The sequence below is a fragment of the Diplotaxodon limnothrissa genome, linkage group LG15 (genome assembly GCF_057381915.1).
Source record: "Diplotaxodon limnothrissa isolate DT_005_m linkage group LG15, D_limnothrissa_male_GT1.1, whole genome shotgun sequence".
NCBI classification, from domain to species: domain Eukaryota; kingdom Metazoa; phylum Chordata; class Actinopteri; order Cichliformes; family Cichlidae; genus Diplotaxodon; species Diplotaxodon limnothrissa.
Genome location: NC_140610.1, coordinates 26,589,704 through 26,607,494, shown reverse-complemented (window position 1 = coordinate 26,607,494; position 17,791 = coordinate 26,589,704). Strand labels below are relative to the sequence as shown.

Here is a 17,791-nt window from a genome sequence, read left to right as displayed (position 1 = left end):
CCAGGCCTCAAGGGCCTGGAGGTTTTAGATGTGCGTTTGATCCAACACAGCTGATTTAAATGGCTAAATTACTCCTCAACATGTCTTGAATGCTGTGTCCGAATTTAGGGGAAGGATGCTCATAAGGACACTACCTACCTACGTCACAAGGTAGTGTCCTTAGATGGACAGGTAGTCAGGAAGTGAGCAGCTGTGGACAGCCCCCTTTTTTCTCCATAGAAACTTTATTGAACAAACAATGAGTATGCAACATAACAGATGGGCTGTGGACAGCCTTTTAGCCTTCAAGTCTGCCCTTACTTCCGTGTTTTTATGGTCACTAGCGCCACAACTCGAAAACTTTAAAATGGACCCAGAAATGTCGCTCCATTTTTTTTGTACATTTGTAATTCTCGAGGAGCTAGAAAAACCTTATCGTCGTCGCCGGCACGTTTTGTAGCTTAGGCTCAACAGAGACAAACATATGCAGGTAAAATAATTTCCTTTAATCTACACACATTTAGGAATTACTCAGCTAATTACATGGATAATTGAATCATTGCCGGTGTTGTGCCAAAAAGTGCCTGCCAAAACTGATTTCCAATGTTTCCGTGTGTAATATCTTTATGTATGTTGGTAAATAGACTTCGGTGAACAGGGTTCACAAAGCGGTTATATAATTTAAAAATGACCTGTTTTTCAAGTGTCTTTATAACTCTGTGTTATTGTACCGACATTATAACCAATCTGATCTTTTTTGTCCACTTAAAGTATGTTTACAGAGCTGTTGATATATTTGTTGCGCTGTCTGCTGTCCACTTGACCAGATTACTCATAAAAAAAAATTTTCAATGTCAACAACATTTTTTTTTGAACTGGATAAATAAAGGATATTTAAAAGTCTGCCAACAACTGATTGCAGCTTCTACCTTGTTACAGGAATGTTGTTTGTGGCTCAAGGTGACTTGATATCATTCACGAGGGATACATTTGACATGTGTTTCACGTATTATAGACCAACATGTTATTCATAGCAGTTTAAATACGAGCAATCAGTTTTTGGCAGACTATCATTTTTTGGCACAACACCAGTCATTCATACACATGTACTGTATTGTATAAAATATATAAACCAAAGGTCTTTGAAACTTATAGAATCTAATCTTTGGTTTCTTTTACATAGCACTTTATCAAACTGTTGTCTGCTACAGAGTTACAAGTATTATACTAATAATTTAGCATCCACCATCTCCTGCTTGCATATTTTTGAAAACATCTTAGTGGTGTGGCAGCCACGAGTGAGCCAGCCTGCAAACCCTGTGGATGGACAATGCAGTGGACAGTGGGAGGAAGCATCCTAAAGCTCTCTTTGCAGACCACCCTGTGTGATTCTCCACTCGCAGACCAGAAAAGACAAACTGCGGGTCTCAGTTGCAGCACCCCATCCATGTCTGATCTTGCTCGGGCAGATTCAGCAACACTGCCAGAGACTTCCTGTAATCTATTACAGTTGTGAAAGAAACCGTCCAGGAACAGGTCACTCAGATTAATCCTGTGTGAACAACTGAAAATATTGTTTTTTCATCTTTAAAACTGTTGTTTAATTCTTGTTTAAAGCTTTTTGTTATTTACTTTATTGCTATCAAATAAATATCCAAGTACTATTGTTCAAAGTTAGCATTATGTTCATACATGTTACAAATACCTGTAAATCAAATTGAGTTCAGTGACAATTACTGTTTTAATTTATTAATTTATTAATAACATAAAACCTCTACACTAATGCAACACATATAACAATGTAACAAATATATCCAAATAAATTAATTTCTTAATGCATAACTCATTTTGGAACTAATCTTTCTAGAAGTGAAAACAGTCTGTCCATCCTCTCCCTGCTCTCCTCTCCTCAGCCTCTGCATTTTCAGGAGAACGCTGCTAATAAAGTTACACAATTACACAGTACATTCACGTTTATTATTATATTTACAAGATACCACAGTTTTTGTCTTGGTTGGACCATTTTATGTGGTTGTATTTATCCGCGACACCTTAAAGGCTCCGTGTCTGACATAAACCAGTCTGTGGCGCAAAAAAGGTTGGGGACCGCTGCTGTGGGGTAATAGGACAGCATGAGGGTTAATAGGACCGTATTCATATGAATATGATGTGTAAATTGATTTATTCTTGTACCTCCACGCCATAGCGGCCCAATTCTTCACCCCAGTGAAGAGGTGATCGTTTTCTCCTCATTTTAATAAATTAAGTCGTTTGGTCTTTGTTCCCCATAACATGTCACCAATTAAAAAAAAATCTAAATTAGCTGTATGTAAGCGGCAATACATGAAAAACTGCGGGACCCACCATACAAGCTGGTTTACGGTTATTTAAATAAAATTTAAAAAAAAAAAGTCTATGCAGATGCCCAAAGCTTAACAACACGACCGCTATAACAATTTAACTTTTGTACAACCAGATTTTCATATACTTACATTTGAAAGTGTTTTCTGCTCCCGCTTCGACCCCCGTCGTTATCAGAAACAAATCTCCTCTATGACCAGCAATGAATCCTGGGATATGGTAGGACACGAAGGATACATCGGACCCATCCTTAAAATTTGTGGAAAAGTAAGACGCATTTGTCGCCACATTTTGAGTACTCTTTGAATTCGGACAGCCTTCGTCGCGTTGCTGTGACGTCATTGCCTCCAAATATGGCATTTTAAGCATCCTTCCCCTGAATTCGGACACAACCAAAGTAATGAGGCCTGGTAATGAACAAATCATTTATTTCAGGTGTGTTGACCCAGGGTAATATCTAAAACCTGCAGGACACTGGCCCTTGAGGCCTGGAGTTCCCCACCCCTGCTTTAAAGCCTCAGGTTGCTGGTGTGCCTGTTCATGCCTAGTGTATCCACAGCCCCTTTGGACTATTGGGTCACCTGAATAAAGGTTTGTTTACTGTTAATTCATTCTGTACCTGAAACCAACATCGTGACATGAAGCCCATCCTCCCTGCACTAGCTCTGTGTTTATCAAAATCCTGGATCTAATCCTTCCCCCTACCTTTTTCTTTCTTTTCCCAGGTTGACACAAGCATGAAGTTTTATATATTGTATCTGTGTTCACGCTGTGAGGTTTTCTACTTTCAAATAGTAAAAAGAAAAATACAGCCTTCTGGGTCGTTTTGCCCCTCGCACCAAGGACTGCAGCTCAACTCTCAGATGGACCCGATGATTTTTACACTTCCTCGTATGTTAGCTCCAAAGTCGAGCTGACCGTAACTCAAAGAGGTGATGTTTGCATTCACATACACAAACAAATAAATTCAATTTTCATAATGGTTTCGTGTTTTGTCATCAGACGGCATCGCTCTGTAACTGAGAACACTGATGCCTGTTCCTGAGCCTCTCCTGCAGAGGTGACCTGCAGGCGTTTTCCTTGTGTTTTAAAGTGCGAGTGAACGTATTTGTCATGTTCTCCATGTGGGTGCTGCTGTGGCTGCAGTGGTGAACTCTTCAAAATATCCACGCTGCCCAATAACACAGCAAACATCACTAAAAACATGTCATCAGGAAGTAACCCAGTAACTCCAACTACTGCCTGAACACACACTGCAGTTGGAGTGTCTTCAGTATTCAGATGATTACGGTTTTATTCCTGCTCGCGGTTTAGGGGTTGAAGGTTTATTTATTAGAATATGTGTGATTTTTTTTTCCTGTCAGTGTGACAGCTGTGAGGGCAGCACGGCTTTCCTGCTTCAGTGAATAAATAAAAGTAAGATCTATTTGTCCTGGATTTTCCCATTCAGGCAGAGTTAAAACCATCGAGTCCTACCGTGTCTGTGCAGGGTCATCCACAGCAGAACCACCGGGACAACGTGACGAAGTCTCCACCTTCCTCCTCTTCCTCCTCCGCCTTCACCTCTAAAGGTCTCCCTGGAAAAGCAGACGAAGAAGGAAATTTTCAGCATAGTGCATTCCGACTTTTTCATATTCTGAACATGAATCCTGTTTTTCTTGGATGAAAACTCCACATTTTATGATTCATTTGCTCTCTGAACCATTTTCAACTTATTTGCTGTCATTTTTCAGTCCGAGCAACAGAAAAGCATCAGCGGGAACAAAGAGCCTTCCACTTCGCTCTAGAGTGGGTGGAGTGCAACTTGACCTGATGCAGATTTACTGTGTCTCAGTAATTCCTAATTCAACATAACTATGGATAATTTCATGACAAAAAAGGAGCTTCAAATGCTTCTCACCAGTCACATTCAAATGTGTCCTGCAGCCCTGAAACTGACGAGAGACCTGTGAATAAACGAGTGACTGCAGATCACATGTGTTTGCGTGTCAGACAATCACACCCCCGGGGAACCAATCAAACTGCTCCAATGCAGAGAGAAGCTAATGAGAGGACTTGTTGTATCAAAGAGTTTCACTTCAGCAAAGTGAAGCAGCTTTAAAGCAAATTCAAATCTTATCTCAGTTCATTCATTAAGTTTTCCGCAACAATGGCTCAGGACCTATTAAGGGTCACAGAGGGCACAGGAACAAGCCCGACCTATGGAGACCCCATCGACAACACACAGAACAAAAGCATCAGCTGACGTCCACGCCCCAACGGGTCGGAGGTGTTATAGAGGAGTGAGAGTTCATGAGAAGACTGAAGGTAGTTATCCCAACAGGACTGACTTCTATCCTTCAAGGAAATGTTTAAATAAAGCCGACATCAGTGGGTTAAACTGTTTATATTACATATCTTCAGTCAGGTACCCATACTCTAGGCTTGCTCTCTGTGGCATTCTTTGCAGCATAACATTATTCAAAATCAAATTTAATATAATCAAAGAGTCACTTGATTTGCAACTTAATGAAAAACTGTGGAAAGTCTCCAAATTAAAAAAAAGTCCAATAACACATCTGAATGTGTCCGTTTGGGAGTATTTCAGTCCCACACAGGGATCCAAACTAGTCAGCCACATTCAGGAAGATGTTCCAGGCACAGCGTCAGCACACCTTTGTTTCATGTTTTATTCACCCATCAGCTGGATCCTGCCAATCTATCACACACACACAAACACACACATCCACTGTCAGCCATCTGACACCTCTTATTTTCCTGACGGCTGTGAGGTCGGGACACTTTTATCTCAGCACAGATGAAACCAAAAGGTCGAGCGAGGCTGTCATCTATACTTTATCAGGGTTAACCATCCAGTGATCCAAATCTCAAAGGCCTCTGGGAGGAACAGCGATGTGGAGACCCAGCTCGTCTCTTCCTGATTTAGTCTCTTCCTGCAGTTGAAACGAATGTTTACAGTACTCACACACACACACACACACACACATCGGGCGGGGGTATCTAATTGACATAACGCTTTCCCTAGCCCCTTACCCTAATCCTAACCATGAAAAATGAATGCCTAACCCTAACCAAACTGTAACCCTGCCACTGAAACCACATTTTGAGTCTCAAAAATGCCTTCAAACCAGGATTTTGATCCCCATAATCGCTGTTGGTAACACACACACACGTACACACACACACATGTATACACACACAGCAGTGCAGGATGCTGAAACCACAGTCACAAAGGTTTTCTACCAAAGTCCTTTCCAGTTATTTTCCACAGACACACACAGTGGGTTTGTGGAGGTTTTGTTTGTCGCCTGTGTATAAATTATAAATAGTAATAAATACCCGCAGCATCACACAGACAGTCTGCTTATTAAAAGCAGGATCTTATAATCTGCTCCTTCCACATATCCAACTCCAGGTTTGCTTGAATCACTGCTAATGAAGTTTCTCTGGATAATTCCTCACTTAATCAATTATTATTAATTATTAAGAAGGCTGATAATTAACTACTCTCATTATTAATATGTATATTAATATGTATTTATTTGTTTATTTTTGTTTACGATCTACCAAAATATCCTACTGCTGTTTTTTTGAATAACTTGAATAACTTTTAATGCACCTGGGCTCAGCAGACAGAGGGCCAAGTGGCAGATGACAGAAAACATGAAATTACAGCGGTTTCAAGGAAGGAAGTGACATCATCTGTGCACTATGTGCTTAACGCAGTGAAGTGAATCTAAAGGTTGTTTTCGGTGTCTCGGACGGTCCCTCATGACTCTGGCTGAGTTGATTTGATTGTATTTTGTTGTCTCTGTTGTCAGGAGACTGTAAAATGCAGAGAAGTGACAGCTGTGCTAAAAACTGAGCAAGAGCATAAACTCGGCTCCTCTTTCATGGTTACTGAGTTATAAGATCACGTAATACTAAACTATGAATCACAGCAAAAATGACCCGAAGACCGAGAAAAGTTGTTCACAGCTTAAAAATTCCGAATGTCTTTAAGTTTCAGAAGAAACCACGGCATCTCCACAACAGCCTTCAGGTTGTTCTCTCAGCTGTTCATTAACCCATTGGACACTTAACGGCTGGGACTGCTGGGATCTTTTTGTGGCTCATATTTATCAAAAACACTTAAGAAAGGTATGGCCCCCAGGTCCTTGTGTTTTCCTACCAACTCCATGATGTTAAGACCAGAGCTGTGTGGGAGCGAGTCCTTGTGTTTCTATTGATACTGCATGTATCTGCCAGTGATTGGTGAATTCCTTGAAGAGGCCAAAGCCGCCCAAGATACACCCACCGCACTCCTATATATGCTTGCCATGACGGCACATGTAGCCAGCATCCTCCTGAACTTCACTCAGGCAGTACTGCCACATCTGCACCGATCCAGGAGGTAGAAGTGAAGAAGGTTAGCATATTTAATGATAATGGCACACACACTTTGTACTGTGTGGTCATTTTGGCGAAGACCAACATGTGGCTAGCAAACCTAGCATGGTCTCTAGAACAGCTTGATGATCAGAAATATATGAAGCCTGCACGGCACTTCATTCACTCTGTGACTGAACTGATTAGGACTTTGGTATTGATATCCATCCCTGTGCGAATCCAGAAAGAGTACGCTGTGAAAAGCCTCGATCACATGGTTGATCCCAGCTACTTCAAAGTTTCCTCGTCTGTCTGTGCACAACCAAAGACAAATTTTTTCTCACGACAAATTTGGCCGTTGATGTTTCCAAAGGTCCAGAATAATGTGGACCTGAGCTGTGGACTTTGCCGAAGCTACACATTCAGTGAATATTCAACGGTTTAACGCAGCAAAGTTTTCTCGTCGTCACCCTGTCTGAGCTTAAACTGCTAAGTCCTCATGCTGAAACAAAGTCACGTCTCTATGTGCGAGGCAGCAGATGGCCTCAGCGGTGTGTTTGAACAACTTTACATGGCAGCTGCACACTTCCTCTGTCTCCGCAGATCAAACCAGTGAATTATTCAACACACTAGGAAGAAATGAAAATTGTACAAGGTAGAGAAAGCAAAAAGACGAGCAGAAACATTTCGGTCTCTGGGAACTTTTAATTAGAATTTTTTTCATCATTTGATGCAAACTTGGCCGTCCTACTACTGGGAACAGTTCCTGCATCATAAATATTTAGAGCAGAGAGAACAGAGCTCGATTTTAATTTCATTGTTCAGCTTTGTTGTGTCCAGTGCTGCAAATTCATGCAGCTCCTGACATTAAAGAAAACTCGCCTCTTTGTCAAGTCATGCGTCTTGTTTTCTCGGTCCTCCTCCTCCCAGCTCCATCTCCGCTGTGGAAATGGGAGTGAATGACAAGAAGAGCGAGGTCAGCGAGCAAGGCGGTAGAGGGTGGGGTATGCAGTCCTTAAAAACACTCCTCTGAGACCCAAACACCTTTCAGACATCATGTAAGACAAAGTCTGGATCTGTGTGAAGACCTTTCTGTAAGTCAGAGAAAGAAGTATGGATTCTCTTATGAAGTAAGAGAAGGTAAACAGGGACAAACTGTTTGACTCTGTAGATGAGTGTATTATATTCTAGAGATGTTAATCTAAGATATTTGTGCTCTTTATTCTTCTGCGTTGGCGTGGCGCTCAGATTTCTGTGTCGTGCATGTGTAATCAGTCTGTTAAACAGGCGCACTTGTTTTCTATTCTGTCGGCTTTGGGGGTGGAGAACAAAGTCATTCAGGATTAAATCTCCATAGCAGCACTCGTCTCGCTGCAGTATCCCAATATTAACAATTCTTCAAACTTGGTGGAGGTCTGAAGCCCACACAGGAACCTGTCCTTTCAACACTGCAGCCAAGTTCTTGTCACGCACACGGTTGTAAATCTAATTTATTGTGAGAAACTGCTCTAACTGCCCTCCTCAAACATGTGTACAGAAGATCAGCTAGAGCTGCCTGACGCTTGATTTATGGCCCATTGTTGTGTCCGTCTGACCAGCCTGCATGGAGAGGACGACGCACACTGAGACGCACTTAAACGCAGTCCTCCAGCAGAACAAGAGCATGACGCCTCTGAGTGATGACGCTTTGCATATTTTGAACTCCAATTGGCTGAAATTTTAGCCTGAAGCAAAAGGGAAATGACCACAGCAGAGATGACTGTGAAAAGGAAGAGCTGCCGAAAACATCAGCGCTGCCCGCAAGCGCAGATGCAACGCGCTGACCGGAAACAATGCCCTCCAATGTGGAGCCGTTATTTCTGACACAGACGCTCTTTGTCTGCTGTGAAGACGGCAGAGGCGAAGCTAAACGCACCAACAGCAGCACGGACCAGAGGACACACAATTCAGGCTGTGCAACACAAGTGTGACAACAACAGGTGGACGATACCTGTGAAGGAACCACGGGGTGACCAGGGTGACATGTTTAGCAGTTTTTAATCCAGCGATGACATATTTATTTATTTATTTTATTTACAACAAAAATGGGTAGCTCTTAACTCTCAGAATTTACTGCTTCATTTTCTTTGTGTAGTTTCCATCATATTCAACCAATATGCTTCACTCTTTAATAATGGCATTCATAGGATATTCAGAAAACTTGACCTCTGACCTTGAGGTCACTGATATTCAAAATCATCATGAGATTTTTAGTAAACGGACAACAACATGGCGTGTCTGATATTCCCTTTGCTTTTAGCTCCGCTTTGGTCTCTGCTCGCTCCTGGAAGCTGCGCTGTTTGATCAGCTGCACTGCAGTGATGTCTCTCTGCTTTATGCAAACACGTACAGATGCAATGGAAATGTGCTGCAAAACCAAAAATAGGGCCTAAAGCACACTAAATGTTCCAAAGATCTGTCAGCTCGGTGCTGATCCTCAGGGGGCTCCATGCTGGTGACTGATTCTGCTGTTGTATTTTAAGCACAATCACAGCACTTAGTGTGGACAGCTAAAAAAAACCTACGCTGCTCATTCACAGCATGGAGCCCTTTTTTGACATTATGACTGTTGTTAATTACTGGAAGGCATAAAAACATGTTTTTGGAAGTGGAAGAGTTTTAAGATGTCCAAATGAATTTCACACATGATGAGCTCATCTTCATAACTCGGTGTAAACAGCTCATTATGATTTATTAGGCACCAGCATAACATTTTAAATGAAATTAGCCTTCAGTGCCGAATCCGTCTTTGACTCGGTCCACTGACACAAGTACTCATCACAGGGATTTATTTTTTCCTGTTTTTTAATGCATGTGTGCATATAGCAGTTTCTAGGGTTTAAAAAAGGAAGCGACTTAAACCTGTATTCTTTCTCGTGACCAGCAGGGGGCGACACCTCTTCCTGCACAAAGAAGTCTGTCGGAAAACAAGCCTCCCAGTCTCACCTGGGACCTCGTTAAACACCTTCCCTGTGACTTTACTGTTCCACTCACTCATTTTCACTTTTATTATATAAATCACAATGCTTAGTTTGTAAAAGTTTGTGCGCCCGTTTCACGACGAAAAGGGGAAACGAGGCGAGCGCCTCTTTCTTATCCTACCAAATGTCACCAGGCTCAGACTCACGGTGCAGGTGGAGAGATCAGATCTTCCCCTTTAGCTTAATTAAAGCACATTCCTCTCTGCTACGCCTGACCGCGAGCTCGTTCTCGCTTATCGCCGCCGTCTGGATTTCATTCTGTTTGAACATAACTTTCATTTTAATATGTACATGTATCAGGGCTCCTCAGTACACCTGGAGGATTGGTAACTTCACCTCACACACAGACACACACTTCCCGTCATCAGAATGTCATTTGACGTCACCTCGCGCCTCCGTTTAAAGGCGGCCTGTTCGGCGCTTCACCTTCTGGGACCCTTGGTGTGTTTTTGGCCGTATCGCCTTCGCAGGTTGCGTAACACCTGGCAGTAAACAAGACCCTAAACAAGACGCTCTTTGATAAAGTCAGAACTCGATAAAGAGGAATCCTCTCCCTGCAGGGGACTGCGGAGGCTCTGAGGACCTGTGAGGATGCATCTTTCATTTCCTCGAACATCACTGATTGGTTCTGGAGTCACCGCCGTCCCATCTTCACAATGAAACACGTTACTAAGGCACAAAGCCTCCACAGCTCCTGTCATGCTGTGACACACAAACATGACCCACACCAACAGCATGCTGGTGCAGCGGTCACCATGCTCGTCTCTCTGGGTTCAAATCCAGCCCGGGGCCTTTCTGTGGGGTTGGGATACCCACTGACTGTAAATGCCCCTCGGGTCTCTCTGCGTTAGCCCTGCCACAGACTGGTGACCTGTCCAGGTGTACCCCGACTCACCGTATCATAGCTGGGATAAGCTGCATGGACAGACAGCATCATCTGAAAAACAAACTACTTCACTGACTGAGCCGGCAAACAGAAACTTTCTACACGGTGCCTCCAGGGTCTTTTGGTGCGTTTTGCTTTCATAACGTGTGCGCTGTCAGACTCACACGCACACCTGCACATATGAAGCACGGGTGCTTATTTCACTCTACATAACACAAAAAAGTCCACAAAGTAATCAAAGACTCTTCACAGACTAATCTTTTATAAACTGTGGTAATTTAAAAGCAGTTTTATTAAAGAAAAACAAAGTTTCCGTTTTGGTTCCAGTCACGTTTCTACACTTTTCCATGGGACTCTGTTCACAGTCCGAGATTTTCTGATTCCTAAACAAGATCTTAGTCCAGTTTATAATGATCGATCTAAGAATTGAACTAGTTGAAGTATAATCGAGGTGTTTTAACTGTTTAAGCCAAGGTTTAAACCCGGGACTGTCCCAGCTGTGCTCGCAGAGTTTTTACATGTTTCAAACATCACGTCTTGTTCCTCACAGGACTCAAGTTACGTGCTAGACCTGGAGAGGTCTGATATATTAGGCCTGTGTAGTCTGATCTCAGGGTTTCAGACAAAAGAAAAAAGAAAAGAACCCAGAGGAGTCTGTGCGCTTTCTACACACACTGACCCGCTCCCGCGCGCACTCCGTCTCTATCACCATAAACATGTGCACACATCTGCAGTCAGCAGCATCATGGAAACAGATCTGCTCATTTTCCACAGGAGAACTCAGCTCAAAGAAAAGCACACATGATTTTCCTCATTAACGGCGCGTCCATCAGAGCTGAAGACTCAGCTAACCAGGAGCCTCTCCACGGAGGCTGCTGTGGATCCACTCTGTGGATGTCTCACAACCGGGAGGCAAAAACACAGAAACACTCAAAGTGAGTCTCTGAGAAGCTTTCAGAGCAAACACCAGACAGCAAACCCATCCTACACGAGTCTGCAGCTGAAACAGCCTCACACTTTGTGACTTACATGTTTCACTGGAGCGGCAGCTGGTCCCCCCGCAGGATCATTCTCCCTGTCCGGTGTCCGAGGGAAGGTCTTCTTTCCTCCTCTTTCTTTTCTCCCTTTTTTCCTCTTTCCCTTTTTCTTTCTCTGCTTTCCAGTTTTTTCTCGCGCTGAAAGTTTTCAGACTCCAAATCAGCAAATCCAGAATGCGCCCAGGACGCGCAAAAGTCTCCAAAGTTTAGAGAGTGAGAGGGAGGGCGATGCAGAGAGAGAGGCGGGGAGAGCGAGGGGTGACTCGCTTTCCTGACCCGGACTGCCCGGCGAAGGAGCGCGAAGACGTTTCAGCTGAGGAAAAACACAAGCACGGGCTGGAATTTATACGATTAATCTTCCGCCCAAACCATCAAAATAAAAGCTGTCTGACAGAACAAACAGAACAATCAGCTGTCACACTGAGCACGGCCCCACCCGCAGGTCTCACCTGCTGGAGCAGATACTGGAAAATAAAGTACAGAGGAGACCATCAGGCTTTTATTGTGACAAACACACTGCGCGCGCGCGTCATCCACAGGTGGTTCACACATGACAACAACATGAGAAAATAAAAATAAGAAATCTGTCTGTTACACAAACAGGTGACCTCTGACCCCTGAGACTCAGCTGATCATCAGTGCCATGGTAACAGGAGCCTCATCCTGCCTGTGAGCTTCAGGGCTGTGTGTGTGTAGATGTTCCCTCAGTGTTGGCTAGCTCAGTTCCATCTATTTCTTTGTTCCTGACAACTTTTAAAGTATTTTAATTCTGCTTGATGTCATTTCCAGCCACGCATCAATTTCAGAGCTGACCGCTCATTTTAAACCAATGTTTCGGTGATGAGGTTAGAGTTTGTGCTCCAAACAGCCAGGCGCATAGTTTTTTTTTTTTGCTCTTGGGTCCATATGAGATCACAGAGGGCGAACTGAGCAAGCAGACGACACAGCGTTCATTTCTGCATTTTCACTTATTCGTTAATGACTTGCAGATAAATGCTGCTCATTACCAGCATGCATTGTGATTACTCGCCCTTCAGTGGTCAGAATGTTCTTGGTCAAGGGAGGACAAGGAGCGCGTGCAGATGAGTGGAAACAAAGAGCTGCACGCTGCATCTCATTTGCCTCTAAATGTCAATCAAGACGAACTTCCTGCCTGATAAGAAGTTCGGGAGCTGCACGGATTTGCATTCTGCTGGAAAAACTCCTGAGGGAGGAGATCCCTGAGGGCCAGGAAACGCGTCTGATGGAGTCGGCGCACAGACATGATGACGCCTGACGCAGCAGCAGGTAACCGCCCTGTCCTGCTCCCAGCTGCATCCTCACTGAACCAAACTGGACCCACATGAGTCAAAGAACTCCATCTGCTCTGCCCACTCTTTCTAAAATGTTCTCTTAAACGTGCTCCGAACTCGAGTTCATACCACAGATTTTTCACACAGTTTGAGTCTCAGTGGTCTTTAGCTCTGGTAAAACGTTTTCATGCTGTAGTTCCTGCTGCACAAGCGTACACTTTACCTGTGTTGGTACTAGACTTTGTTCCAAAGGTCGGCGGAAGCTGAAGGTGTAAAAGGCACAAACACCTGTCAGGCCCAAATGTAAAGCTTTAACAGGATCAAAACAGGTGAGTTTAAAAAAAAAATGTTCTCAGATATTTCTGCCATGAAGCTGGGAGTCTGGAGGGCGCCTCAGGTGGACATTAGAGGAACTGCAGCACACCCATCTGGCGCTACTGGCTTTACGTTTCAGTCCTGGAGGTCTCACGTCGACAAATATCTACAACAGCGACTCACAGCTTTCAAAGTGGGGCCCTCTTATGAAAACATCAGCTTCGGGCTCACAAACTCATGCTGCCGTTTAATGAAGTAAGAAAGTTTTCTGAGAGCAAAGAGACAGAGAGAAAAAACAGTGAAAAAGGAGCAGGCTTATATAATATTAATAAAAAGGAAACAGTTTGTTCCTGGCAGATCCACCAGAAGAATAAAAGCACTTTTATGACAGAGGACAGAACAAGAAGTACAGTGACTGGAATCGGCATGAAAAGTTAAAAACGAGTCTTTCAGGCTTCAGTCTGTTTGTCTTCCAAATATAGAAGCAGCAATGCTTCAATACAGAGAGATTTAAAAAAGCAGATGAAGACATATGAACAAGGAATGAGGAGGATGCACTGATCACAGGTCTGATTCTTTCCGAATCTTCATAATAATCAACAACATGCTGAAACAATAACGATCTCGGCATTTAAGACTTTTCAGGTTTGAGGAACTTCACCTTCAATTTTTACCATTAAAGAAAAAACTCAGTGACTCAGTGTTTTATCAGAATGATGATTAGTTTGATAGAGAAGTGCATTTATGTCTGATGATTAAAGCGTACTTTCATCTCTCACCCTGTCTCCCCGTCTAAAACAAAACTCACTCTTCTCTTCCAGTGACAATCTTTATTCGTGGAGTAAGTAAAGTAAAACAATCGGTCCTCCAGCTTTAGTGATCTAACATACAGGAGGCCTCTCTAATAAATCTTAGAGGAAGCGGCTAAGGCAGGTTTATGTTGACATAGAGGAACTCTTCCTGTTATAAAGAAGCCGGTGATTCAGGTTCTGGAGCAGCTGTGGGTAAATCAGACCGTTTGAAACAGAAATCAAAACAGCGTCTGCTTAAAGCAGGGGTGGGGAACTCCAGGCCTCAAGGGTCAGTGTCCTGCAGGTTTTAGATATCACCCTGGGTCAACACACCTGAATGAAATTGTTCTCCACCCTTTCCTTTACCTACCAGACCCTTGTACCGCAGGATTAACCTGAGTGTCCCAGTCCTGGACGTTTTTTTTTTTGTTTGTTTGTTTTAACTGGGAGGATCCCAGGCCTGATTTTTGTTGATGTATTATAAATGTTCTTGTTTTATTGTTATTTACTTTATTCTCATTAAATACATATCCATTTGAAATTTCATGTTATGTTCATACATGTTAAAAATACCTGCAAATAAAATGAGTTCAGTGACAATTACTGTTTGTTTTAATCAAATTATTGATAACACAAAAGTTAAACTAATGCAACACATATAACAACATAACGAATATATTCAAATAAATACATTTCTTCATGCATAACTCATTTTGGAACGAATCTTTCAAGAATTGAAAACAGTCTGTCCATCCTTTCCCTGCTCTCTTGCGCTCTCCTCTCCTCAGCCTCTCTTTGCTGCCTCATGTCCTTTCTGATGAGGTCTAGCAGCTCATCATCCCTGTGTCTTTTCCTCTTTCTCCTTGTTGTGGGTGGCTGACTCACTTCCTCATCACTTTCGTTTTGGTCACCCACTGCTGAAATTAGGACAGGAGGCCTAATGGAAAGCCTTTGTCCTATCACCTATCACATTCATGAGGACACTCCAGTGCCAAGTACCAACAGTGAGCTTCCCACTGACTCCCTCTCCTGCGCCTGGATACTTGCAATCCTAAAGGCAGAGGAAATCAAAAAAGACAGTAGACAAATAAAAACAACACAACGACTCTTAGTAATTGCACATTTATTAATGTGCGTTCTTAAGAATTATCTTCTTGATAACACGCATACATACTTTGTATTTTTCTTTAAGATTTCCCATTTCTTTCTGGCCTGCAAAGGGGTGACTTTCCCCTGCAGGTCCAGCTTCTCCAGAACTGCCCTGATCACACTCAAAAAATAAGAGAAGACAAAAAACCATGGCAACTATGTTAATCTGTAAATCCAAAAGTTTTCACAGCAGAACACAAGAGCTGTGAAATCTGGACATCACAGGTTCTGTACAGCATGAGGGTTAATAAAACTGTACTCATATGAATATGATGTGTAAATTGATTTATTCATGTACCTCCAATGCCACAGTGGCCAAATTCTTCACCCCAGTGAAGAGGTGATGATTTTCTCCTCTCATTTTAATAAACTGAGCCATTTGGTCTTTGTTCCCTAAAACTCATCACCAAAAGGTTAATTTGAAAAAATAAAATAAATAAAATAAATAAAAATTAGCTGTATGTAAGTGGCAATACATGAAAAACTGCAGGACCCACCATACAAGCTAGTTTACGCGCAATTTTTACGAAGATTATTTTAATTACACAATAACCATAAGCAAATGCCAAAGCCTAACAACACAACTGCTACTAAAATGTAACTTTTGTACCACCAGACTTTCTTATACTTACATTGAAAAGTGCATTCCTCTCCCGCATTAACTCCCGCTTCGACAGCAATTGTTATGAGAAAAATTCTCCTGTATGACCCGCAATGAATCCTGGGATATGGCTGGCCACAAAGGATACACCTGACCCATCTTTCAAATCTGGGGAAATGAAAGATGCATTTGTTGCCACATTTGGAGGACTCCTCAAATTTGGACAGCCTTCGTCGCATCGCTGTGATGTAAATGCCTACAAATGCGGCCATCGAAGCATGCTACCCCTGAATGGAGACAACCGTTGAGGAGGTAATTTAGCCATTTAAATCAGATGTGTTGGATCAAGGACACCAGCCCTTGAGTTCCTCACCCCTGGCTTAAAGATGTATTCTCCCATTTGTCCACCAAGGCATCCTCCCTGCGCCAACTCTGTGGCTCTAAAAGTTTTCACTTCTAATTTCCAGAGAAAAGGTTGTGGAGACATGAACATTTAACTGTGACAGGTTAAGCTGGACATAACTCAGAGATTAGTATAGGTAGACATGCTGAAGTTTTGACGATAAGCTGGGACGCCTCACCTCTGACCGTCCCCGGCTGGTTCCTTTGGACTCTGCAGAAAACATCGTTGTGAAGCAAAGTGAAACCATGTGTGGCCACATGACACAGGAAACCCATCCATAACAGCCTCAGCGAGTCCTCAGGAGGATTTCTCAGAAAGGAGAGACTGACCAGAATCAAACACTGGTTCAGTCTTCAGGACGAACCCTTCTCAGCAGTTGTGGCTTTGCAACACGATCTGCTTTACCACAGATGCTCTATGTCAAATTAAATTGTATTGGGCACCGCTTTAACCCAGACGTCTCAAACTTGAATGTGTCTGCTTCATCACAGGAAGCTACTTTCCTTAGTGCTGCAGTCACATTTGAGAAAGTGGCTGCTGACTGCTACAGGCCCTGAATCATTTTACCTGAGCACGGACGAACTCGTAGTCTTGTAGCCGCTAAAGATCTCCAACCACTCAGTTTTTGTCGTCTTGGTGTGTCACTGTAGCAACAAGATGGAGTCAGTATTGGTAATTCTATGAAATCTGCCTACAATAATAGTTAACCATGACAAATCAGCAGACATCACAGGTCCTCTACACAGTGACATCGTTTTTTTACCTGCAAAATGGAAAAATGAAAGTATCACCAGAACCCAACCAGCTGCAGCGCTTCCGACAATCCAGTCCTGTAGGAAGACGTGTTGAGGACGAGTTGGACTCATCGATGCAGAATCATTTTCATTACTATCTGCCTGCATCTATAAATGAGCTGAGAGTGACATCATCAGTCCCACCAGGAGACCTGTCTGATCAGCACAGGATTGAAAATGAGTAGAGTGTTGCTACTAATATGAAAAAAATCAAAGCAATCATCTTCCTACTTGCAGGAAGTTGTGGTCTTATTTTTACTCTGCTGTTACCGAGCCGTGAATTATTCCTCATTTTCTTCGCTGTAGATTTGTGGTCAATATTTAGACGTGTCCTCGAACCTGTGAGCGGACATGAACCTGTGGTTGGTCTGCAGCCCTTTGGAGCGGGTGTTTGGAGTTGTTATTCAGTCACCGGCAGCAGATTAAAAGACCTACGCTGTTGAGTTGTGTTGCTGCTCTTTGTGATGGTTAGCTAAATGAGACTAATAGTAGAAGAAGCCGAGAGCTGCTGCCTCCTTTTGAAGAAATGGGTCCTCCCCGAGGGGCGGCTCAGAGACGACCACAGAGCACCGTCTGCAGGCTTCGAGGGTTTTCCTTCAGTGTTGGAGGATCTTTACAGCGCTGAGCTAATAGCAGGCTCCATCTGGTCCTACTATAAAGATGCAGATTTCATTAACATGGAGCTCATTCTGCTGCACGTCTGTTGGGCTTGAGCTACACATGCTTTCATTTCCAACACAGTGACATCAGTTATGAATAAAACACAAACAGGAAGAATCAACACTGCTGCGCATT

The 17,791-nt window shown here is 43.0% G+C and overlaps 1 protein-coding gene across 1 annotated transcript in view; it reads right to left on the bottom strand.

Moving 5' to 3' along the window:
- Positions 1 to 11,843, bottom strand: part of adgrg6 (adhesion G protein-coupled receptor G6) — a 96,319-nt gene extending 84,476 nt beyond the window's left edge. Inside the window, exons 1-2 of the mRNA XM_085373299.1 lie at positions 11,644 to 11,843; positions 3,817 to 3,917 (exon numbers count right to left, since the gene is read on the bottom strand). Of these exons, the coding sequence (XP_085229425.1) occupies positions 3,817 to 3,917; positions 11,644 to 11,645 (103 nt within the window). The 5' untranslated portion in view covers positions 11,646 to 11,843. The remainder of the gene's footprint in view (positions 1 to 3,816; positions 3,918 to 11,643) is intronic.
- Positions 11,844 to 17,791: the final 5,948 nt, after the last annotated feature.